Here is a 25,828-nt window from a genome sequence, read left to right on the forward strand (position 1 = left end):
ACTAAGATTGCACCTCAATCAACAATTTATAGGATCATCAAGAACTTCAAGAAAAGAGGTTCAATTCTTATTAATAGGGTTGTCCCGATACCGATACTAGTATCGGTATCGGGACCGATTCCGAGTTTTCTCGGCGGTACTCAGCCGCCGATACCCCGCCCCGATACATAAATAGAATACTATGGGCGTAACTATGGGCGGGGCCCGGTGCAGTCACTGTACTCTTACACCGGGCCCCGCCGCTCACCAAAGTATTTATAAACGTGAATCCTTATCCTGTTTACTAACGCTGCCCTCTCCCATGTTCCCATGTCCCCCCTGTATCCCCACAGCACTTACTTAAGCTTCCATAGCAGGCAGAGCAGACGGCAGCAGTAACGTCACTCACTGACGTAGAGCGCCTGCTCCGCCCACTTTATGAGTGAAGCAGGCGGAGCAGACGCGCGACGTCAGTGAGTGACGTTACTGGTGCCGTCCGCTCTGCCTGCTATGGAAGCTTAAGTAAGTGCTGTGGGGATACAGGGGAACATGGGAGAGGGCAGCGTTAGTTCAACTTAATAACAGGATAAGGATTCACGTTTATAAATACTTCGGTGAGCGGCGGGGCCCGGTGTATTGGGGGACACTGTTATGAGGGGGATCTGTGGATGACATATAGCAGTGTCATCCACAGATCCTCCCCATAACAGTTCCATCCACAGATCCCCTATAACAGCACCATCCACAGATCCCCCACCAAATAACAATGCCATCCTCAGATCCCCCCACCCCATAACAATGCCATCCACAGATATCCCACCCCATAGCAGTACCATCCACAGATCCCCATAACAGTGCCATCCACAGATCCCCCATAACAGTGCCATCCACAGATCCCCATAACAGTGCCATCCACAGATCCCCATAACAGTGCCATCCACAGATCCCCCATAACAGCACCATCCACAGATCCCCATAACAGCGCCATCCACAGATCCCCCATAACAGTGCCATCCACAGATCCCCCATAACAGCACCATCCACAGATCCCCATAACAGCGCCATCCACAGATCCCCCATAACAGTGCCATCCACAGATCCCCCATAACAGTGCCATCCACAGATCCCCCATAACAGTGCCATCCACAGATCCCCCATAACAGTGCCATCCACAGATCCCCATAACAGTGCCATCCACAGATCCCCATAACAGTGCCATCCACAGATCCCCCATAACAGTGCCATCCACAGATCCCCCATAACAGTGCCATCCACAGATCCCCCATAACAGTGCCATCCACAGATCCCCCATAACAGTGCCATCCACAGATCCCCCATAACAGTGCCATCCACAGGTCCCCCATAACAGTGCCATCCACAGGTCTCCCATAACAGTGCCATCCACAGATCCCCCACATGACAGTGCGTCATCCACAGATCCCCCAAAACGGTCACATGACATTTTAAAAAAGTATCGGTATTCGGTATCGGTGACTACTTGAAAAAAAGTATCGGTACTTGTACTCGGTCCTAAAAAAGTGGTATCGGGACAACCCTACTTATTAAGGCTTCAGGGCGTCCAAGAAAGTCCAGCAAGCGCCAGGATCGTCTCCTAAAGAGGATTCAGCTGCGGGATCGGAGTGCCACCAGTGCAGAGCTTGCTCAGGAATGGCAGCAGGCAGGTGTGAGCGTATCTGCATGCCCAGTGAGGCGAAGACTTTTGGAAGATGGCCTGGTGTCAAGAAGGGCAGCAAAGAAGCCACTTCTCTCCAAAAAAACATCAAGGACAGATTGATCTTCTGCAGAAAGTTTGGTGAATGGACTGCTGAGGACTCGGGCAAAGTCATATTCTCCGATGAAGCCTCTTTCCGATTGTTTGGTGCATCTGGAAAAAGGCTTGTCCGGAGAAGAAAAGGTGAGCGCTACCATCAGTCCTGTGTCATGCCAACAGTAAAGCATCCTGAGACCATTCATGTGTGGGGTTGCTTCTCATCCAAGGGAGTGGGCTCACTCACAATTTTGCCCAAAAACACAGCCATGAATAAAGAATGGTACCAAAACACCCTCCAACAGCAACTTCTTCCAACAATCCAACAACAGTTTGGTGAAGAACAATGCATTTTCCAGCACGATGGAGCACCGTGCCAAATGGCAAAAGTGATAACTAAGTGGCTCGGGGACCAAAATGTTGACATTTTGGCTCCATGGCCTGGAAACTTGTGGTCAATCCTCAAGAGGCGGGTGGACAAACAAAAACCCACTAATTCTGAAAAACTCCAAGAAGTGATTATGAAATAATGGGTTGCTATCAGTCAGGAATTGGCCCAGAAGTTGATTGAGAGCATGCCCAGTGGAATTGCAGAGGTCCTGAAAAAGAAGGGCCAACTCTGCAAATACTGGCTCCTTGCATAAATGTCATGTAATTGTCGATAAAAGCCTTTGAAACGTATAAAGTGCGTGTAATTATATTTCACTACATCACAGAAACAACTGAAACAAAGATCTAAAAGCAGTTTAGCAGCAAACTTTGTGAAAACTAATATTTGTGTCATTCTCAAAACTTTTGGCCACGACTGTACTATCTGTATTTGCACATCTGACCATTGTATATATATCTGTGTGTTTATAGTGTTGTGTCTAGTGCGCCCTTAAGGCAATTAAATATATAAATTATTCTTGCGCTGTTCTGTATCTCAATCCACAAATTCCCATGTCCCTGTTTCGGCATTATGTCATACGCTACCATGGTTGGTTCCTGACCCGATATAATCCCGTTAACGGACCGAGCTTATATCTAACGAGGAACTGGTGACAGTCTACTGGGCTGGCAGTGCTCTGGGGCAGTGAAAAGGCTCTCTCAGCTTGTCAGGGTTGTGAGCGAGTGTTGTATCTTGCTGAAGGTAGTGTGGATCACTGTCATGGTCCTTGGAATACTGAATCATGTTTCCTTGATTATATTACACAGTCATGGTCCTTGGAATACTGAACCATGTTTCCTTGATTATATTACACAGTGGTGTTCAAACTGTTGTGAATAAAAGTGTGTTGTGTGCATTCAATAAAGTGGATTCCCATTTGAACTCACATACAGCCTGCCTGGTGTTTGTTCAGAGCTACTACCACTGGGGTTGAACGGCACATAGTTGTCGTTCAAATCCTGGGTCATCAAACGACTAAACAACCAGACATTGCGTCTGAAATCAGGGCGTGCCAGTAGAGTGGAACAGAGCGAGCAGGAGCTCGTTACATTGGTGGCAACAGGTGGGACTTATCTCCAGTTACTTGGACACTCCCAACCACCACAAGGAATGACCAGCTACGCAGCCTGCAGGAGAGACGCTGAAAGATTTACTTGAAAGCCGAGGAGGGACCGCTGGGACAAAGAACAAGTCCACCCTGATCAGTGAGCTAGCCGAGATGAATCAGAGGGATGGTGATGCTGGACCTCGGTCCGATGAAGACTTGTTTCAGCAACGTGTTCGAGAATGGTTGGCATTATATGGTGCCAACCCATCAGAGACCGCCATACAGAATGCCATTAGAGGGAGCGTGGCGAAGCCGACGATGTAGGAAGTCGCATCTCGCTGAGCTCCCGACTGCTCCCGGCCTAATCCTTCAGCATCCTGCTGCTGAATACCCATAACTCTGATCCGGAGCGCTGCCACAAAGACTCCGATCCCTCCTCGTCCACAGGATCCCCCGAAGATCATGATGAGGTCCGGTAAGAAGGACCGGGAGGTGGCGGGGCCCGCGCCTGCAAAACAAAATGGCGCCGCCGCGCCTGACAAAGCGGCCGAGATCGCGGCGCGGCTGGTGCAATATGCACGCTCCTCCTCTCCAGCAGGCGGCGCAGAGAATGCGGGTCCCCCTGAGTCCAAAAAGGACTCTGATATAAAGATGTCCGATGACCCTGATGATAAGGCCCACAGTGGCCAAGATGGCGGACACCATGAGGGACAGAAAGGAGCTGTCCCAGAAGCATGCCTTGCGACTGCAGACCAGGCCCATGCGGCCCAAGCAGGGCCTTCAATCCTCCCCCTGCCACAAGTAATGGACCCCACTAGCAAAGATATATATGCTGCAGTACAACAGTGCAGCTCCGTTCTGCTTACTTTGAATACCTTAGTGTAATTATTGTAGGAAAATATGTCATTTATCCGGCAGGATATGCGGAAGATAACGGAAAGAGTTACAGAGATTGCGGACTGGGTGGGCAGCTTGGAGGATCAAGTTCCACCGGTAAAACGGGACTTAGTCAAGGTCATTCACAATATTACACTTCTTATAAATAAAGTGGACTACCTGGAAAATAGATCCCGTCGCAACAATCTTCGCTTAATAGGAATTCCAGAGAAAGTTGAGGGACAATATCCTATCCGATTATTATTTTTTTTTAATTGGTTCAGAAATACGGTCGCTAAAGATTCCCTGTCTCCTTTCTTTGCTATCGAAATAGCGCACAGGGTGCCATCCCGTCCTCCGCCTCCGGGGGGCCCTCCCAAACCAGTTTTGATGAAGCTTCTACATTTCCAGGGATAGTATTCTTCGCAAGGCACGGGACCATCCGGATCATTCCATCGGTAGATACAGAATGCCATTAGAGACATCCAGCTGCAGGATTAGCGACAAGAGAGAGAACTAGAGCGGCAACATGAGTGGAGAATGGCGGAACTACAGCAATCAGAGACAACACCTAGAGATACAGTGCCTTTCCATAAGTTGCGAGTTCAAACTTTTTAAGGAAGGGGAGGATGAAATTGAAGCGTTCCTACAGGACTTTGGGAAACTATGCCAGATACATAAAGTGCTTCTCCAAGATTGGCAAAGCTTCGGATGCGTTTCGGGCCATGGAGGACGTGGACTCTATGGATTATGATCGGGTAAAGGAAGCCCTGCTAGCCCGATTTGCCATTACACCTGAAGCCGGCCAGATTAAGTTTTGAGAATCCCGGAAACAAACCAACATAACCTATGTGGAGTGGGCAAATCGGCTGCAGAGGAACCTCAAGGGCTGGTTCCAGGGAAGCCACACTCATACCATAGAGGACATCACCCAGTTAGTACTCTTAGAACAGTTCTTTGACCACACCCCTCCGATAGTACGGGATTGGGTGTGAGATAAGCGACGACGGACTGTACAGCAAGCGGCTACTCTGGCCGATGAAAATCTGGACTCTCGGATGTCAGGCGGAAGTGAGCGCTATTCACTACCTCGGCCCAGTTTACCTGCCTCTAACCCAACTCCAGTACCTCAGTGGTCTGCCTCTAGACCCTCAACCCGATCAAACCCTTCTACCGGACCTAAGTGCTATACATGTAACCAAAGGGGTCATTTGCAGCGATATTGCCCTACTCGTTCAACGAGGTACCGAAAAACTGCCCATCCATCCAGGCCGGCTGCTCATTGCTTACAGAATGAGCCCAACCCTTGAGATATTCAGGAAGAGTGCAGCGAGCTTTTCGAAGCTGATTCCGTCCAGGCTGCTGCCGGAGATAATCGGCAGCACCATCGTCAGGCAGTATGGGTTAATAGGCAGCCGGCCGAGGGACTCCGCGATTCCGGGGCTACGATTACCCCCATTTAGCCTCACATGATTCCCCTGTCGGCCTGGACGGGCCAGACTGTTGGTAGCAGGGGGCAAGGTGCTACGTTTATGCACTGCAAGTACTTTTGGGGAATAACTTGGGGCATTTAACTTCCTCATATGCCCCAGAGACCGCCATGGCCGTGACCACCCAACGACTGAGCCAACTTCAAGGCAACTCCACTCCTATGGGGACCCAGGTAAGACCAAAACCTCCTATGTTACCCCGACTTGACAACCCCATGTCTTGGGATTTTCCCTCTCCCGTTAAGCAAGAGACCCGGAGTTACCCTACTTTAGCGGGTTATCGGGACAGGGCAGGCAAGGATCCAGGGGTTTAGGGGAAGACAGAATAGAGTGGGAGGTTGGGTTTCTTTATTGTTACACTGAAGGGGTGGGCAACAGGAAGCGAGGGGGCCCCCCACAAACAGCTAGTCGTACCCCGGGAGCTATTGTGGCTGGCTCATGACATCCCCTTGGCTGGACATTTAGGGATAGCTAAGACCCAGAGTCGGTTGTCTCGTGCTTTCTTCTGGCCTAGGTTACATGCTGAGGTGCGAGAATACTGCCGGACCTGTGAGACCTGTCAGAGGGTAGGGAAGACTGGGGATCACCCAAAATAATTCCTGCACCCCCTGACGATCATTAGGGAACCTTTTAGCCAGATAGCGGTAGATACTATAGGCCCACTGTCCTGTCCCAGTGCCACTGGGAAGAAGTATATTCTTACAATAGTGGATTACGCCACCTGCTACCCGGAGGCCATTCCCCTATCCAATATGCAGGCTCATACGGTAGCCAATGCCTTACTGCGGGTGTTCACTAGGGTAGGGTTCCCACAGGAGATATTGTCCGATCAGGGAACCCAGTTCACAGCCGAGCTGATGCAGCTGCTTTGGCGCTTCTGTGGGATTAAATCCCTCCAGAGTGCCCCCTACCACTCTCAAACTAACGGGCTGTGTGAGAGATTTAATGGGACCCCAGAGCAGCTGCTTCGTGCCGTCGTGAGAGTAGGAAGGATTGGGAGAAATATTTTCCCCATCTACTGTTCGCCTACAGAGAGGTACCCCAAGAGTCCACTCGGTTTTCTCCATTTGAGCTGTTGTATGGGCAAAGGATTAGGGGACCTCTAGACTTGGTGAGGTCCCAGTGGGAGGGGGTAGAGGATTCTGAAGGCCTCCCCATCCTTAGTTACGCCCTGGAACTCAGGGAGCGATTGCGGGTACTTGCCGATTTAGTCCATGAAAATATGCAATTTGCCCAGAGTCAGCAGAAGGTTTGGTATGACCGGTCAGCTCGGAATAGCACGGACAGTAAGTTCTGGTACTAAAAATCCTGAAGCAAAATAAATTACAGGCCTCCTTTCAGGGCCCCTATCAGGTGGTAAAACAGCTGTGCGATACCAACTTCGTAGTCACCAGCTGTGCAGACACAAGAATTAAAAGGACGTTCTACATCAGTATGATGAAGGCCTATCACGAGAGGGCTGAGGCAGTAGCCGCCATATTCGCTCCTGCCACCGGGGACTCCGAATACCTACCGATGCCGGAGCGTCCTGAAATCAGTAACCGTTCTGGGGGGTTAGGATAACGAGAACAGGTCAGGGAATTACTCCAGGACCAGCAGGAGATATTCTCGACACTCCCTGGGTACACTCACATAGCTGTGCACAAGGTAGAGACCCCCGGGCAGAAGCCTCTGAGACAACCAGCCTATAGGATTCCTGGAGCCGTGCAAGAAGAGATGAGAGCAGAGATTAGGGAGATGCTTGAGTTAGGGGTGATCAAACCATCAGCAAGCCCCCTGGGCTTCCCCTGTAGTATTAGTCCCAAAATGGGATTGCATGACCCGATTTTGTGTGGACTATAGGCGACTGAATTACTCTACTATGACAGACGCCTTCCCCATGCCCCGAGTGGACGAATTGTTGGACGAAATAGCTCTGGGACACTATCTGATGACTATTTACCTGTGTAAGGGCTACTGGCAGTTTCCCTTAGAAGCAGAAGCAATTCCAAAGTCGGCCTTCATCACCCCGTTTGGCCTTTACCAGTTCCGAGTAATATCGTGATGTCTGAGGTGCAATATCTGGGACATAGAGTGGGATATGGGAAGCAGATGCCGGAACCTGCAAAAATCGAGCTTGTCCTAAACTGGCCTGTTCCCAGAACCAAGGCCCAGGTACTTGCATTTTTAGGGACAGTCGAGTACTACAGGAGGTTTGTACCCCACTATAGTGACCTAGCCAAACCGCTGACGGACATGACCAAAAAGCCTAGACAGGTCCTGTGGTCCCCGGAGTGCGAAACAACGTTTAATTAGTTGAAAACTGCCCTAACGCAAACTCCCATACTGTCGGCACCCGATCCTAACAAAAGCTTTGTCGTACATACAGACGCCTCCATGTTCGGACTGGGAGCCGTACCAAGTCAAGTTGGCAACGACGGAAAAGAGCACCCGGTGGCGTATCTCAGCCAAAAGTTGTTACCCCGTGAAGTGGGATATGCTGCCTTTGAAAAAGAATGTTTGGCCTTAGTCTTGGCTTTACCCTACGTGTATGGACGCTCCTACTGTCACGACTGTTATGCTATCCAAACTTATATTAATTGCAATACGTCGGGTGTGATTTACATCATAAAATGTACTACCTGCTATCTGATGTACGTGGGAAGCACAAGCAGACAATTTAAGATTAGACTATGAGAATATCTAAATTATATTGAGAATCTCTTAGCTACTAAAGTAATAACTGGAATGGGGCAACTACAGTACCCTGAAAGATAATCAAAATTAGGGTTATTCACTTTAGAAAAAAGACGACTGAGGGGAGATCTAATTAATATGTATAAATATATCCGGGTTCAGTACAGAGATCTATACCATCATCTATTTATCCCCAGGACTGTGACTGTGACGAGGGGACATCCTCTGCGTCTGGAGGAAAGAAGGTTTGTACACAAACATAGAAAAGGATTCTTTACGGTAAGAGCAGTGAGACTATGGAACTCTCTGCCTGAGGAGGTGGTGATGGTGAGTACAATAAAGGAATTCAAGAGGGGCCTGGATGTATTTCTGGAGCGTAATAATATTACAGGCTATAGCTACTAGAGAGGGGTCGTTGATCCAGGGAGTTATTCTGATTGCCTGATTGGAGTTGGGAAGGAATTTTTTATTCACCTAAAGTGAGGAAAATTGGCTTCTACCTCACAGGTTTTATTTTTTTGCCTTCCTCTGGATCAACTTGCAGGATAACAGGCCGAACTGGATGGACAAATGTCTTTTTTCAGCCTTATGTACTATGTTACTATGTTACCACAACCTGACCGTCAAACAACGCGATGCATTGAATCAATTGGAGGATCGAACAGACCTTGTTATCAAAATGGAGGACAAGGGGGGTTCTGTGGTAGTCATGAACAAAGAGATGTATGATCAGCAGAGGATTACTATGCTGTCTGATGCCTCCACATACAAGAAATTAGATGGGAACCCGATATTACAATATCTGGCAAAATATTATCTCGACCGGCGTGCCGATCACATACGTGACGCAAAGGGAGGGAAAAGGAAGGCCCCTAACTCACCTTGAGGCTGGCACCTGACTGCCCTGACGTCCCTAGACAGCTTTCTCACCCGTACGCCGATCACGTGCCTAAACCCTGGCTTTCCCTAAGATGAGCCCTACGTAGTGAATATGGCGGTGGGAACACTAGTCCGCACCACTAACACTAAAGGGAAACACTAGGGAGAGGACAGACAATACTGACAAAACATATAGTCCCAGGTGGGCGACGACAAACAACCAACAGGGATCCGGAGGGTAATGCTCTGGTACGACAACCAGGGATAACAGCAACTCAGCTCCAGTGCGTCAGTATAGAAGTCCAGGCAGGAAGCTCTATATCTGGCAACCAGAGAAGTGAGAGAGGGGAATATAAGGAGGTTGGGAGTGCCAGACAAGAAACAGCTGAGGAGAAGAACATACGGATCCCTGAGTGAGACAAAAAGGATTGCAAGGCAAACACAGAAAGCTACCATTAAGTAACAGCGCTATCTTTGGACATCGAGCTCGCAGCCATCCGCTGCGACTTCCTGACCCCGGGTATAACGGAGTCAGACGTGGCTCTTGACACCCTCGTGACAGTACCCCCGTTTCCACGAGGGGCCTCCGGACACTCAGGACCAGGTCTCTCAGGATGAGAGGCATGAAAAGCCCGAACTAACCTGTCGGCGTTTACCTCTGACGCTGGAACCCACATTCTTTCTTCGGGACCGTACCCCCTCCAATGCACCAGATATTGAAGAGAGCGGCGGACCCGACGAGAATCAACAATTTTGGATATTTGAAACTCTAGATTACCATCAACAATAACAGGAGGGGGTGGCAGCGGTGACAGTTCTAGAGGTGAAACATACTTTTTGAGTAACGACTTATGGAAGACGTTATGGATTTAAAAAGTTTGAGGTAGCTCCAGGCAAAAAGCCACGGAGTTAATGATAGCTACTATTTTGTAAGGACCAATGAACCTAGAACCCAGTTTCCAAGAGGGAACCTTTAACTTAATATTCCTAGTAGATAACCACACATAGTCATTCACTCCTAGGTCCGGACCTGGCGACCGTTTCTTATCAGCGATGCATTTATATTTACCTCCCATATTTTTCAAGTTAGCTTGCACTTTCTGCCATACAGATGAAAGACATGATGAAAACCGTTCCTCTTTGGGAACCCCAGAAGACCCCCCCCTCTTTGAAAGTACAGAATTGGGGATAAAAACCTTATGCACCAAGAAATGGTGACTTGCCAGTGGATTCCTGACGGCGATTATTTATAGCAAACTCGGCTAACGGTAAATATGATGACCACACCTCTTGGTTTTCAGACACAAAACACCTTAGGTATGTCTCAAGGTTTTGGTTGGTACGCTCAGTCTGTCCATTCGACTGAGGATGGAAAGCTGAGGAAAAGGACAAGTGTACCCCCAAACGAGAACAAAAAGCTTTCCAAAACTTAGAAATAAAATGGGTTCCCAGATCCGAAACAACATCGGAAGGGACCCCGTGAAGCTTCTTGATTTCACTGATGAATACGTGAGCAAGAGTCTTAGCATTAGGTAGTGCGAGTAACGCAATAAAGTGTACCATTTTGATAAACCTGTCCACTACTACCAAGATAACTGTTTTACCCGCAGACAAAGGTAAGTCAGTGATGAAATCCATTGACAGATGTGTTCATGGCCTATTGGGAATGACAAGTGGCAATAAAGACCCTGCAGGACGTGTATGAGAGACTTTAGCGCGTGCACAAGTATACACAAAATCCATTACATCCTGACGCAACCTTGACCACCAAAAACGACGAGACAATAGCTCCAAGGTTGCTTTACTACCCGGGTGCCCAGCAAGTGCTGAATTATGATGTTCCTTTAATAATTCGAGACGCAGGTTTAACGGTACAATTTCTCTGAGGGACAAGAGACCGGGGCGTCCTCCTGGGCCTCTAACACTTTCCCCTCCAGAACAGAGTATACAGCGGAGACAACCACTCCTCTTTGTAGAATGGGTACCGGATCACCCACATTACCCCCTCCAGGGAAACTACGAGATAATGCGTCTGCCTTGGTATTTTTATTGCCCCCAAAAACAAACCCCACGCCTACGGCGAGCCTCAGGAGGACGGACCTGACGAGTAGTTCCTCCTAGCTGCATAGGCTCGTCTAGGTCCGTACAGACTAGCTGCTGCTTGGGAGGGGTTAGTAATTGCTCAGGATCTTTCAATCTGTCCCTAAGACGTCTATCTATTCTGATAGAAAGGGACATAACCCAGAGCAAAACTGACTCCTGAGAGCCGGATCGTTCCACTGGGTACCCGTAGCCCACCTACGGAACTCTGAGCAATACTCCTCTGCTGGCCGCTCTCCCTGTAGGAGTCTCCATAATTTGCCAGGGCAACTCGGTCAGGGTCATCATATATGAGACCCAAAGCCCCAAAAAATTCCTCCACAGACTGGAGAGCCGGAGAATCAGTGGGTAAAGAGAACGCCCAGGATTGCGGGTCCCCCTGAAGCAGGGAAATAACAATCCCCACCCGCTGTTCTTCATTACCAGAGGAGTAGGGGCGCAGCCTAAAATATAACTTACAGGCCTCACGCAACGTCACAAATTTGTCCCTTCCCCCAGAAAATCTGTCAGGAAGAACAACCTTGGGTTCCGGAGCAACCTGGTTACCCATAGCAACTGCAGGACTTGCGGTCTGCTGCAATTGCTGCTGTTGCTGGAGGACCGACGCCTTCAATCCTGCCACCTCCAAAGACAGGCCTTGAAGTTGCTTTTTCAAAGCGGCAATAGGATCCATGCTGGATTCTAAATAGGCAGAAGAGAAAAAAATAAATATAATATATATATATATATATATATATATATAAAAAGGAAATAATGGCGACACTGGAAACAAACAATTGGGTGCCAAGTCCAGGGATGTAGCTGCTTACCCCAGATGAACAATGACGAAAAAAGGACAGCACTCCAGGTAAAAGAGTAGTTGTGTTTAATCACCCATGTGGATGGCCACGTTTCAGCTCAAACAAGAGCCTTTTTCAAGCGCTTGAAAAAGGCTCTTGTTTGAGCTGAAACGTTGCCATCCACGTGGGTGATTAAACACAACTACTCTTTTACCTGGAGTGCTGTCCTTTTTTCGTCATTATATATATATATTATTATCTTTTTAAACAAAATAAGGGCCAGATATAATATCACGACCGGCGTGCCGATCACATACGTGACGCAAAGGGAGGGAAAAGGAAGGCCCTGTCCAAGGGAGAGGGAAAGATGGTGACCCCTAACTCACCTTGGGGCTGGCACCTGACTGCCCTGACGTCCCTAGATGGGTTTCTCACCCGTATGTCGATCACGTGCCTAAACCCTGGCTTTCCCTAAGATGAGCTCTACGTAGTGAATAGGGCGGTGGGAACACTAGTCTGCACCGCTAACACTAAAGGGAAACACTAAGGAGAGGACAGACAATACTGACAAAACATATAGTCCCAGGTGGGCGACATCATCATCATCAGCTTCTTCTTCTCCTGCTCCTACTCCTCCTTGTCTTCTGTTCCATCAAGAGACATCGATAACAGAATGTGCGGCCATGGGAAATCTATTCGCAACCAGCAATTAGCTTGTGTGCAGACTGAACTCCCACGTGACCAAGTTGCTGGCAGTGCAGTTGCTGCTGTACCACTTAGTTGTGGTAATTGCAGTGCAGTTCCATTCCTTCGCCAAAATTCACCACTCTCCCGCTGTCTCTGCTACAAGTAGCAGAAGCTGCTGCCCCAAACCTGATGCAGTAAATGGACATGCACTGTCTGAACAGCTAGGTTCAGTTGTACCTGGCCTATGCCCTTTCTCTGGTACACACCCTGATCCTGACCCTATGGACTTCTGGGAATGCAGATTGGAACAGTGGCTGGAAATGGCCAAGTTTGCTATTACAGTACTATGTTTTCCAGCCTCTTGTGTCATCTTAGGGAGGGTTTTCCTCATGGCAGGTGGCATTTTCCCACCCAAGCAGGCAAAATAGTCCTACTGTCACGGTGTGGAGTGGTGGAAAACTCCACACCGTATAATGTAGGTAGGCAGGATAGCAACTATGCATGGAAGCCCGGATAAGGGAGCAGATAACCTCCTAATGCAACTCTAATCCTATCCCTGACCTCCTAACCGTATGAGCGAAACCAGATGATAGGAGGGCTCATACACAGGAACCTCGGGCCCTAACTCGCCCTGATGATGCCTGGTGGTAAGGTCAGGATCTAGAGATGGCCTGTTCCTCCACATAACGGACGAACAGGAGTCTTCACAGGCCTAGCAGCAAGGAGAGGAGAAGACAGTGAGCAGCAACTGAACGGCAGGTAAGAACCCAGTGTTACAACTACACACCGGACAACAAGCACTTACCTGCCGCAGCAAAGGATGGAACACCGATACCAAAACTACCTGGACCCCATGCAGATACCGGATACATGGTGGCTCAAGGCAGATGTCATGCCCCGTCCTGACGGTGTGCGGAGGTCGGCCAGAATAGCAGCACAAGTTTAGTGTTTTGTTTTGGAGCCGTGCTGGATCCGCCTCCCATCAGGTGCACTCGTGGGGTTATGAGTTTAAATAGCACTCCACCCCAGTGCTCTGAGCGGATTATAGGAATCATTGTGGTCTTGAAAGCTAGGAAGAAAGGTTGTCTGTTCCAGCGCAGATAGATAAGTGTGGTTTCTTGTTTGATTGTTTGGTGTCATCTCTCCCATCCAGGTTCTATGCGAGCAGGCTGCTCCTATTTCCCCTCTTCACCATTTCAGGGAATTTAGGGTGTTTCAGTCCAGGCACGGGGACACATCATACCTACCCCACAAAGGTCTGCATGTGGGCTGAGCAGTGCAGGGAGAGAGGTCAGGGATAAGTTAGGAGGTGACCCTTCCCCTGCCTCTCACCTAGAGCCTGGTTGGTGGTTTAACTGTTAGTCTGAGTGCACGTCCGCCGTGACATTATAATTCGCCCAAAACTTTGACTGTCATTACTCAGCGGTTTTGTAATGGCGTCAATTGAAGCATTAGTTGACCGCATGCAGGGGCTATCCCTAGAGGTTGCGGAGCTGCGTGGTTCGGTCGCACGGTGTCAGAGTGCTCTGGCATCAGGAGGAGGTCAAGTTTGTGTGGAGCCTAAAGTGGCTCTTCCTGATCGATTTTCAGGGGGTACGGATGACTTTTTCCGTTTTAGAGAGTCCTGCAAATTGTACTTTCGGCTGCGTCCATCATCATCAGGTGATGAGGGTCAGAGGATAGGAATAATTATTTCTCTGCTTACAGGGGACGCGCAATCCTTGTCCTTTTCTCTGCCGCTTGGTTCTTGGGCGCTCCGGTCGGTGGAGGATTTTTTTAAGGCTCTGGGATTAATCTACGATGACCCAGATCGGGTCTCGATGGCAGAGTCGAGATTACGTAATTTATTTCAGGGGGAACATACTGCAGAGGCTTATTGTGTTGAATTCAGGAGATGGGCTACTGAATCAGAGTGGAATGATCCTGCGTTACGTAGCCAGTTTTGTCAGGGGTTATCTGAAAGATTGAAGGATGCCCTTGCTTTTCATGAATACCCAGACTCTTTGGAGAACGCCATGTCGTTAGCAGTACGGCTAGACAGACGTATCAGAGAGAGGTATAGGGCTTCTCCTGCACAAGGTATCCCTTCTGTGAGTGGTTTCGTCTCTACTGCCTCCCCGGGTGATGTTACAGGTAACGCGGGGTAGCGGAGGAACCCATGCAATTGGGTCAGATTTCTTTCCATTCGGATAGTAGAGACTTTAGGAAATCGCACAAACTATGTTACTATTGTGGAAAGAGTAGTCATTTTGTTTTTGCTTGTCCTTATGTTAAACCACAGGTGGTACAGAAAAAGAAAAAAAAAACTTCCCTGACACTTGGTAGCATGAATGGTGTGGTGGAGCAGGCAGGTATGCAAGCTCCCTGCAGTTCCCGTTTTCTCCTTCCAGCTAGGGTGGCGCTGGAGTCAAGAAATGTTTTTTTAGAGGTGTTCCTTGATTGTGGTGCTGGTGTAAACCTAATTGACTTTCTTTTCCTTCAAGATTTAGGACTAAGTACTTGCACTTTAGAGAACGAGATTCGTGTTTTTGCAATTGATTCCTCCCCTCTTTCTCAAAGAAGCCTTACTCACATTGATCATGGTATTCACTTAAGGGTGGGTGATTCACATGTTGAAATTATTTCTTGTTTTGTCTTGAAGGATTTGCCAGCTCCTATAGTTTTGGGATTGCCATGGTTGACTAAACATAACCCAATTATAGACTGGCAAGCGAGACAAATCATCGGTTGGAGTGAGTTTTGTTCGGATAATTGTTTTGGCACTTCTATCTCTGGTGTGTCCACTACGGCTTTACCTCCGTATCTCTCAGATTTTGCTGATGTCTTTTCGGAGGGTGGGGCTCAGGAATTGCCCCCTCATCGTGACTGATTGTCCAGTCAATCTCGTCCCAGGGGCTAAGTTGCCAAAGTCTCGGCTTTATAACCTTTCTCAACTTGAAAGAGAGGTCATGCGAAAGTATATCGTCGAGAGTTTGGCAAAAGGGCATATTAGACCATCTAAGTCTCCAGTGGCAGTGGGGTTGTTCTTTGTGAAGAAAAAGGATGGATCACTGAGACCGTGTTTGGATTTCCGGGAATTGAACCGTATTACAGTCCGGGATCCATATCCCCTGCCTTTGATCTCTGACCTTTTTGATCAGATTGTTGGAGCCAAGGTGTTCTCCAAGTTGGATTTGAGAGGGGCCTACAACCTGATCAGAATCAAGGAGGGGGATGAGTGGAAAACGGCCTTCAATGCGCACAAGGGTCATTTTGAGAACCTGGTTAAGCCTTTTGGGTTGACAAACGCGCCAGCAGTATTTCAGCAATTCGTCAATGACATTTTTCATCATTTGGTGGGGACGTTCGTAGTAGTTTACCTGGATGATATTTTAATTTACTCTCCTGATCTGAAGACCCATCAGGATCATGTGAGACAGGTTTTGACGATCCTTCGGGAGAATAAATTATATGCTAAATTGGAGAAATGTTTGTTTGCGGTGCAAGAGCTTCCGTTCTTGGGATACCTGCTTTCTGATTCTGGTTTTCGTATGGACCCCGAGAAGGTCCGGGCGGTTCTGGAATGGGACCGACCAGAGTATGAGAAAGCCTTGATGCGGTTCTTGGGGTTTACAAATTATTATAGAAAATTTATTTCAAACTATTCTATCATAGTAAAACCTCTCACTGATATGACCAAAAAGGGCGCCGACGTCTCTGTCTGGTCGGATGAGGCATTGCAGGCCATTCGCCTATTAAGGAGCATTTTGCGTCCGCTCCCATTCTGGTGCAGCCGGATGTGTGTCAGCCATTTGTAGTGGAGGTTGATGCATCAGAGGTGGGGGTTGGAGCGGTACTGTCACAGGGTTCATCCCCTGGCAAGTGGGTCCCGTGTGCCTTTTTCTACAAGAAGCTCTCAGTCACCGAGAGGAATTATGATGTTGGAGATAGAGAGTTGTTGGCTATCAAGTTGGCCTTTGAGGAATGGCGCCACTGGTTGGAGGGGGCAGCTCACCCCGTTACGGTATATACAGACCATAAGAATTTGGCATACCTGCAATCTGCCAAGCGTCTGAACCCTAGGCAAGCCAGATGGTCACTGTTTTTTACCAGGTTCAATTTTGTGGTTACCTTTCGCCCAGGGGTCAAGAACGTCAAGGCAGATGCCTTGTCTCGCAGCTTTCCTGGGGGAGGTGATTCAGAGGATCCTGCGCCGATTTTAGCGGATGGGGCGGTGGTCTCTGCTCTATACCCTGAATTGGAGATGGAGGTGTTGGGAGCCCAGGAGGGGGCTCCTGGTTCTTGTCCCCCATTGAGGTTGTTTGTTCCTGAGGGCCTGCGATACAAGGTGTTCAAGGAACATCACAATACTGTCCTTGCTGGACATCCTGGTGGTAAGTCCACCTGTGATCTGGTGTCCCAGAGGTTCTGGGTTACGTAAGAGCATTGAGAATTACGTGACAGCCTGTGAAACCTGTGCTCGGTCAAAGGTTGCTCATACTCGACCTGCTGTTTCACTTCTTCCAGTGTCTATTCCGTCTCGTCCTTGGACGCATTTGTCTATGAATTTCATTACGGATCTGCCGAGTTCCTCCGGGAGAACAGTGATTTTGGTGGTAGTTTCAGTAAAATGGCTCACTTTATATCACTAACTAGTCTGCCTAGCGCTAAGCCTCTGGAGCAGATTTTTGTGGATAATATTGTGAAATTGCATGGTATTCCTTCGGATGTGGTCTCTGATAGGGGCACGCAGTTTGTCTCCAGGTTTTGGAGGGCGTTCTGTTCTCGGCTTGGCATTCAACTTTCTTTCTCTTCGGCTTTTCATCCGCAGTCGAATAGTCAGACGGAGCGTACTAATCAAAACCTGGAGACCTACTTGAGGTGTTTTGTGGCTGAGAATCAGGAGGACTGGTCCTCATTCTTGTTCTTAGCAGAATTTGCGTTGAATAACCGTAGGCAGGAGTCCACGGGTAAGTCGCCATTTTTTGGCGCATACGGTTTCCATCCTCAGTTTGGTACCTTTTCTGGGACTGGTTCATCTGCGATGCCAGAGGAGGAGAGATTCTCTTCTGCCTTATCCTCCATCTGGCGGAGGATTCAAGGGAATTTGGAGAAGATGGGTGAGAGGTATAAACGAATGGCTGCCAAGAGACGTGTGACTGGTGTGACTGGTCCGGACCGGTGTGTGGGTGATCTGGTATGGTTGTCCACTAAGAATATCAAGTTGAGAGTGCCATCTTGGAAACTGGGTCCAAGATTTATTGGTCCGTTTAAAATTTCTGCCGTGATCAATCCTGTAACGTTTCGGCTGGATCTTCCGCAGACTTGGAGGATCCATGATGTGTTCCACAGGTCGTTACTAAAAAAATATGTGAAACCGGTGGAACCATCGCCATTGCCTCCTCCTCCTCTTCTAGTCGAGGGAAACTTGGAGTTCGAGATCTCCAGGATTCTCGACTCTAGAATTCTTTGGGGTTCCCTTCAGTACCTGGTGCACTGGAGGGGATACGGCCCTGAGGAGAGGACGTGGGTTCCGGCGCTAGATGTCAACGCCAGCCGACTGGTGAGGGCTTTTCATTGGTCCCATCCGGATAAGGTTGGTCCGGGGTGTCCGGAGGTCACCCGTAGAAGGGGGGGTACTGTCATGCCCCGTCCTGACGGTGTGTGGAGGTCGGCCAGAATAGCAGCACGAGTTTAGTGTTTTGTTTTGGAGCCGTGCTGGATCCGCCTCCCATCAGGTGCACTGGGTGGGGTTATGAGTTTAAATAGCACTCCACCCCAGTGCTCTGAGCGGATTATAGGAATCATTGTGGTCTTGGAAGCTAGGAAGAAAGGTTGTCTGTTCCAGCGCAGAGAGATATGTGTGGTTTCTTGTTTGATTGTTTGGTGTCATCTCTCCCATCCTGGTTCTGTGCGAGCAGGCTGCTCCTATTTCCCCTCTTCACCATCTCAGGGAATTTAGGGTGTTTCAGTCCAGGCACGGGGACACATCATACCTACCACAAAGGTCTGCATGTGGGCTGAGCAGTGCAGGGAGAGAGGTCAGGGATAAGTTAGGAGGTGACCCTTCCCCTGCCTCTCGCCTAGAGCCTGGTTGGTGGTTTATCTGTTAGTCTGAGTGCATGTCCGCCGTGACAGCAGAGCTGCTAGCTGACTTGTGGTTCCCCCTCCGGGGAACCCCGGAGCCCTCTCACCAAAGGCACAGACAGACAGGGGAAATGTCTAGCAAACATACTGGACAACAACCACAAATAGACCAGACATGTTACAACAACTAGTTATAAAACAAAACCCCAAATCTAACCCAGACCATATAATGAGACATATAAGGAGAGGTAAAGGACAACAGGAGAAATAGGAGAGACATTACACATGTTTTTAATTTTAAAAAGCATAACACATGCGACGGCACAGTGTCTTTTTAAACAGGCTGCTTCTTAACACTGTCAATAATGCTTCCAATTGTGCAACTGTGTGAAAGGGTTAAAAAGACACTGTGCCGTCGCATGTGTTATGCTTTTTAAAATTAAAAACATTCCAATAGTTGTCCCGTATTAGAGGCAGATGCCTGCCCAAATACCCAGAGCTCAGTGTCATTCTGATCAGTGTCGTTCTGACATTATTTAATGTTAAAGGGCTTAAAAGGGGGAGAGAAGAAAATAAGAAAGAAACACAAGAGAAATAATATGTGTCCTAGGAGATCTTAGAGTGTGATATACCAGTTCTCAGGCCAATTGGAGCACTTGTAATTGAGGTAGAATTGATTCAGACCCAAATTGAATTCTTGGAGTGATTTGTTCGAATTGGACCTAAAACAAATTTCAAGAAATTCGCTAATCTCTAAGGCTACTTTCACTTCTGCACTTTCCCTTTCCGCTATTGAGATCCGTCATAGGATCTTAATAGTGGGGGAAACGCTTCCGTTTTGTCATTCATTGTCAATAGGGACAAAACTGAACGAAACGGAGAGCACCAGAATGCATTCCGTTATGTTTGGTTGCATCCCCATCGCGCACAGAATAACACTGCAAGCAGCATTTTTCTGTCCGCGATGTATTGCGGAGTAAGATGGATCCATCAGGGCTCACAATGTAAGTTAATGGGGACGGATCCGTTTTCTTGGACACAATAGAAAACGGATACGTCCCCCATTGACTTTCAATGGTGTTCATGATGGATCCAGCAAAACCACTGGTGTGAAAGTAGCTGAATTAATTTCTTGTAAAAGTGTTTCATTTGAGCCTGGAAATAAGCAGCGGGGTATATTTTTCTCATGTCTTTCATCTTGCAGGAAAGTTCTGGTGAAACAACAAGTGGACTTGAACAACCCGTCTCAGTGTCTGTGAAAGGTAAGAGCCTTTCATCAATCTTTTTTGATTATAAATGCCTTTATTAATCGGACAATAATAGGAAGTTCAGAGAAACCTCCTCTTCATCATCATTAATGATACAATTAATATTAATAATTAATTTATAGCCATAATATCCCTTGATCTTCATTGGCACCGGTAAAATGTGACACAATGTGAATAGATTCAATAACAAACAAAAATAATTGGAGGGTAAATGCCGATTCAGAATAAAAGTCACATGATACGATAGGTCAAAGAACCTGTAGTATGTGGACCCATGGGGTCCTTCTCGAGTCAGAGTGCTCCGGTTGTCCATATGCCCTCTCAGACAGGTTCCCACCTTGCAGGGGAGATCAGTAGTACAGGATATAAGCATTCGGTCAGATTAGGGCCTGGTCCTAAAGATGAAGGGTAAATAGCCGTTGAAATAATAACTGGAAAAGTGAAGGCATCTAATGATAAGAGAAATAAGGGGAGGAGGACACTTGCAAATTAGCTGGTAAAAACTGATAAAACCAACCCAAACCTGCTGAGATGAAATTACTTGTAATTTTAAAAACCTGGTTTCCATATCACAAGACCATCAATGATAAGGACAAGGTAGCAGTTATCTATACTGTAGACCAATCAAAGGCAATTTAAAATAGGTGAACCATTTAGACAAGAGGGAGGCTCTGCAAGACAAAGTAAATGTGTAAATTACTTTTACCAGTCTCTGTTCAGTACAGGCCAGCATCACAGGATATGTTGGAGGAAGCCCAGCAGGGTAGCAGGGGGAGGTGGGGGAGAAGGCAGTTTTGCAGATCCGAGGAAACCAAAGGATTTCTAGACTGATGGGATCGAGCTAAGAAGGAAGTTGCCAAGGAGGGCCAGGCAGCCAAGATCACAGGAGGTAGATCTTGATCCTGAAGGAATCTTGGGTCTGAGAATAGATGAGCCTCACCTATTTCTGACAAAAAGGGCAAAGGGAATTGCCAGTGATAGATCCCTCAATCCTGAAACAAGTCAACCAGTGGTTTTAGAATGACACATTCAACAATATGTGGTAGGGAAAAGTTTATATCAGTGTGTTTATGCAGGGGATGCTACAGGTAATTGAAGATGGTAGTGATCACATTTCCTGGCTTGCAATTGTCTCAATAAGGCCTCTTTCACACGACCGTTGTGTGCACCCGTGGCCGTTGTGCCGTTTTCCGTTTTTTTTCGCGGACCCCATGACTTTCAATAGGTCCGTGGAAAAAACGGAAAATGCACCGTTTTGCAGCCGCATCCGAGATCCGTGTTTCCTGGCCGTGAAAAAAATATGACCTGTCCTATTTTTTTCACGGCCAACGGTTCACGGACCCATTCAAGTCAATGGGTCCGTGAAAGAACACGGATGCACACAAGATTGGCATCCGTGTCCGTGATCCGTGGCCGTAGGTTAGTTTTTATACAGACTGATCCGAAGATCCGTCTGCATAAAGCTTTTTCAAAGCTGAGTTTTCACTTCGTGAAAACTCATTTCCGACAGTATATTTTAACTACAAACTGTGTACAAGACTGCCCCCTGCTGCCTGGCAGCACCCGATCTCTTACAGGGGGCCGTGATCAGTACAATTAACCCCTTCAGGTGCGGCACCTGAAAGGGTTAATTGTACTATCATATCCCCCTGTAAGAGATCAGGGCTGCCAGGCAGCAGGGGGCAGACCCCCCCCCTCCCCAGTTTGAATATCATTGATGGCCAGTGCGCCCCCCCCCCCCCTTCTATTGTAATAATAGGTTGGTGGCACAGTGTGCGCCCCCCCCACCCTCTATTGTAATAATTCGTTGGTGGCACAGTGTGCGCCCCCCCCTCCCTCCCTCTATTGTAATAATTCGTTGGTGGCACAGTGTGCGCCCCCCCCTCCCTCCCTCTATTGTAATAATTCGTTGGTGGCACAGTGTGCGCCCCCCCTCCCTCTATAGCATTAACAACATTGGTGGCCAGTGTGCGGCCTCCCATCTCCCCCCCCCCCCCATCATTGGTGGCAGCGGAGTTCCGATCGGAGTCCCAGTTTAATCGCTGGGGCTCCGATCGGTAACCATGGCAACCAGGACGCTACTACAGTCCTGATTGCCATGGTTACTTAGCAATAGTACAATAGTAGAAGATTCATACTTACCTGCTGCTGCGATGTTCGTGTCCGGCCGGGAGCTCCACCTACTGGTAAGTGACAGCCTCAGGTCTGTGCGGCGCATTGCTAAATGAACTGTCACTTACCAGTAGAAGGAGCTCCCGGCCGGACACGAACATCGCAGCTCCCAGGTAAGTATGAATCTTTTACTATTGTACTATTGCTAGTAACCCGCTGCCACCAATGATCGGGGGGGGGGGATGGGAGGCCGCACACTGGCCACCAATGTTGTTAATGCTATAGAGGGAGGGGGGGCCGATGGGGGGCGCACACTGTGCCACCAACGATTTATTACAATAGAGGGAGGGAGGGGGGGGGGCGCACACTGTGCCACCAACGATTTATTACAATAGAGGGAGGAAGGGGGGGGGCGCACACTGTGCCACCAACGATTTATTACAATAGAGGGAGGAAGGGGGGGGCGGGGGGCCGCACACTGTGCCACCAACTAATTATTACAATAGAGGGAGGAAGGCGGGGGGGGGGCCGCACTGGCCAGCAATGATATTCAAACTGGGGAGGGGGGGTCTGCCCCCTGCTGCCTGGCAGCCCTGATCTCTTACAGGGGGATATGATAGTACAATTAACCCCTTCAGGTGCGGCACTTGAGGGGTTAATTGTGCTGATCACGGCCCCCTGTAAGAGATCGGGTGCTGCCAGGCAGCAGGGGGCAGTCTTGTACACAGTTTGTAGTGTATTCTAACTAGAAGCGTCCCCATCACCATGGGAACGCTTCTGTGTTAGAATATACTGTCGGAAATGAGGTTTCACGATCTAACTCATATCCGACAGTAAATTCTAACATAGAGGCGTTCCCATGGTGATGGGGACGCTTCAAGTTAAAATATACCATCGGATTGGAGAAAACTCAGATCCGATGGTATAAAAGGGACTCCAGACTTTACATTGAAAGTCAATGGGGACGGATCCGTTTGAAGTGGCACCATATTGTGTCAACGTCAAACGGATCCGTCCCCATTGACTTGCATTGTAATTCAGGACGGATCCGTTTGGCTCCGCACGGCCAGGCGGACACCAAAACGACTTTTTTTTCATGTCCGTGGATCCTCCAAAAATCAAGGAAGACCCACGGACGAAAAAACGGTCACGGATCACGGAAAAACGGTACCCCGTTTTGCGGACCGTGAAAATATACTGTCGTGTGCAATAAGCCTAAAGCTGCGAAAATAATATCATTTTGTTTAATTTTCCAGTGGAAGACGGGATGAGCGACTTCTATGGACATCTCCATTTATCTTCCCATCATGAAGCAGAAGATAACAATACCACACAAGATGATTCAATAACTCCTAATGTACCCTCAGTCCTTCACAGCAGAGATCTATCCACTGATACCGCTGGTCACAAGAAACCTTCATCTAAGCAATTACTGATTGGTAAAACAAGAACTAATCAGAAATGTGGGAACATTTTTTCTAGTGAGAAACGTAAAAAGAAATCGAATCTTTTTTTGCATGAGAGCAATTGCAGAGATAACGGGTCATTTTCATGCTCAGAATGTGGAAAATCTTTTAGCATGAAATCCATTCTAGTTAGACATCAGAGAACTCACACAGGGGAGAAGCCATATTCATGTCCTGAATGTGGGAAATGCTTTAATCAGCAATCAAGTTTTATTCAGCATCAGAGAACTCACACAGGGGAGAAACCATTTTCATGTCTTGAATGTGGAAAGTGCTTTAGTCATAAATCGTCTCTTGCTACACATCAGAGAACTCACACAGGGGAGAAGCCATTTTCATGTACTGAATGTCGAAAGTGCTTTATTCAGAAATCAAATCTTTTTGCACATCAGAGAACTCACACAGGGGAGAAGCCATTTTCATGTCTTGAATGTGGAAAATCTTTTAGCATGAAATCCATTCTACTTGCACATCAGACAACTCATACAGGGGAGAAGCCATATTCATGTCCTAAGTGTGGGAAATGCTTTAATCAGCAATCAAGTTTTATTGTGCATCAGAAAACTCACACAGGGGAGAAGCCATTTTCATGTCTTGAATGTGGAAAGTGCTTTAGTCGGAAATCGCATCTTGTTTCACATCAGAAAACTCACACAGGGGAGAAGCCATTTTCATGTCTTGAATGTGGAAAATCTTTTATTCATAAATTCATTCTAGTTGCACATCAGAGAACTCATACAGGGGAGAAGCCATATTCATGTCCTGAATGTGGGAAATGCTTTAATCAACAATCAAGTTTTAATCTGCATCAGAGAACTCACACAGGGGAGAAGCCATTTTCATGCCTTGAATGTGGAAAGTGCTTTAATACTAAATCACATCTTGCTACACATCAGAGAACTCACACAGGGGAGAAGCCATTTTCATGTTTTGAATGTGGGAAGTCTTTTATTCAGAAATCAAATCTTGCTAAACACGAGAGAATTCACTTAGAAGAGAAGCCATTGTAATGCTCAGATTGTAAGAGATGTGGAGCTTCATTGTGAGACCTGCTGCCTAATCATGTCTTCTGTATAACTTAAAACGGTTGTCCAGTTTCGCATATTAATGACCTATCCTCAGGAAAGTGAGTCGACCAGTATGCACCGACATTGAGAACATGTAGAAGAGATCTAGGAACAGATTTCAGTCGAGACATGCTTGAATTTGATCGCTAGCGTGTCCAGTACTGACAGATTGCAGAAGGAGAGACATTGCTACTCTCTCCCTGTTAACTGTGCATGGCTCCAGAGGCAGGGTATCATGGACATCTTTGCATGTGATCAAACCCCCTTCCACCATCAATCAGACAGCATACTTGCAAAACGGTTAAAAGGAACTCTATTGGCAATATTGAACCTATGAGGTCTGGACTAAAGGAAATGCAGCCAGTGGGGATGCTGTATGTGGTCCTGAAGCGAAGTGAGCCAGGCTCGGACTGGCCCACAGAGGTACAGATGAATCCACCGGTGGGCCCCTGAGCAAGGTGGGCCCCTAGTCTTCCACCCCTTGCACAATTGGCACATAACACAGTAGACTTGCTGCACTACATACATATATTCAATGTACAGCATCTCATCCAGCCTATGTTCATATAACAAACTTCATAGATAATTAAATAAACTCCCCTTCTAGGTGTAGAGGAAAGCTAGCCAGTATCCTCTTTTCCCCAGGACCTACCTTCTCAAAGTTGATGCAGGGACCCCCATATTCAACCATCTGGTAGCATCTTGCTGCTGTGTGAGAAGGTAGTATTTGAATGTATCCGTACGGTGGACCCCAGGCATCCCAGTACACTATAAACCCTCCCAATGTGTTGATTGCTGCTAAATGCGGTGTCATCGTGGCCATAACAGTAGACAGTTACAAATACTTGTGCTGGATGTGATTTGTCAGTTGCTACTTGAAATGTGGATATGATCCCTAGAGCTGAAGATGAGGAGAAGATAGCCCAAGAGTGTTGTCTCCATCTGAATACATCCTCTACTAATGGGGGATATTACCGGTGTAATATGGGTCACATTTCACTTCTAATCTTTCATAAAATATACTTACATTTTCAACCTAACATGGAAATTCATTTGCTGAGTTGCAATCTACTACCATGGAATGGACAAACTCTAGGATTCAGTTTGCCTATTAATGTGCCTTATAGTGTGGATTGT

General features: G+C 47.7%; 1 protein-coding gene across 1 annotated transcript in view; it reads left to right on the forward strand.

Annotated features, from left to right (window-relative positions):
- The window catches only part of LOC120999701 (zinc finger protein OZF-like), a 479,279-nt gene extending 453,839 nt beyond the window's left edge, over positions 1–25,440 (forward strand). Inside the window, exon 5 of the mRNA XM_040430722.1 lies at positions 23,415–25,440. Within this exon, the coding sequence (XP_040286656.1) occupies positions 23,415–24,634 (1,220 nt within the window). The 3' untranslated portion in view covers positions 24,635–25,440. The remainder of the gene's footprint in view (positions 1–23,414) is intronic.
- Positions 25,441–25,828: the final 388 nt, after the last annotated feature.

The sequence above is a fragment of the Bufo bufo genome, chromosome 4 (genome assembly GCF_905171765.1).
Source record: "Bufo bufo chromosome 4, aBufBuf1.1, whole genome shotgun sequence".
NCBI classification, from domain to species: Eukaryota; Metazoa; Chordata; class Amphibia; order Anura; family Bufonidae; genus Bufo; species Bufo bufo.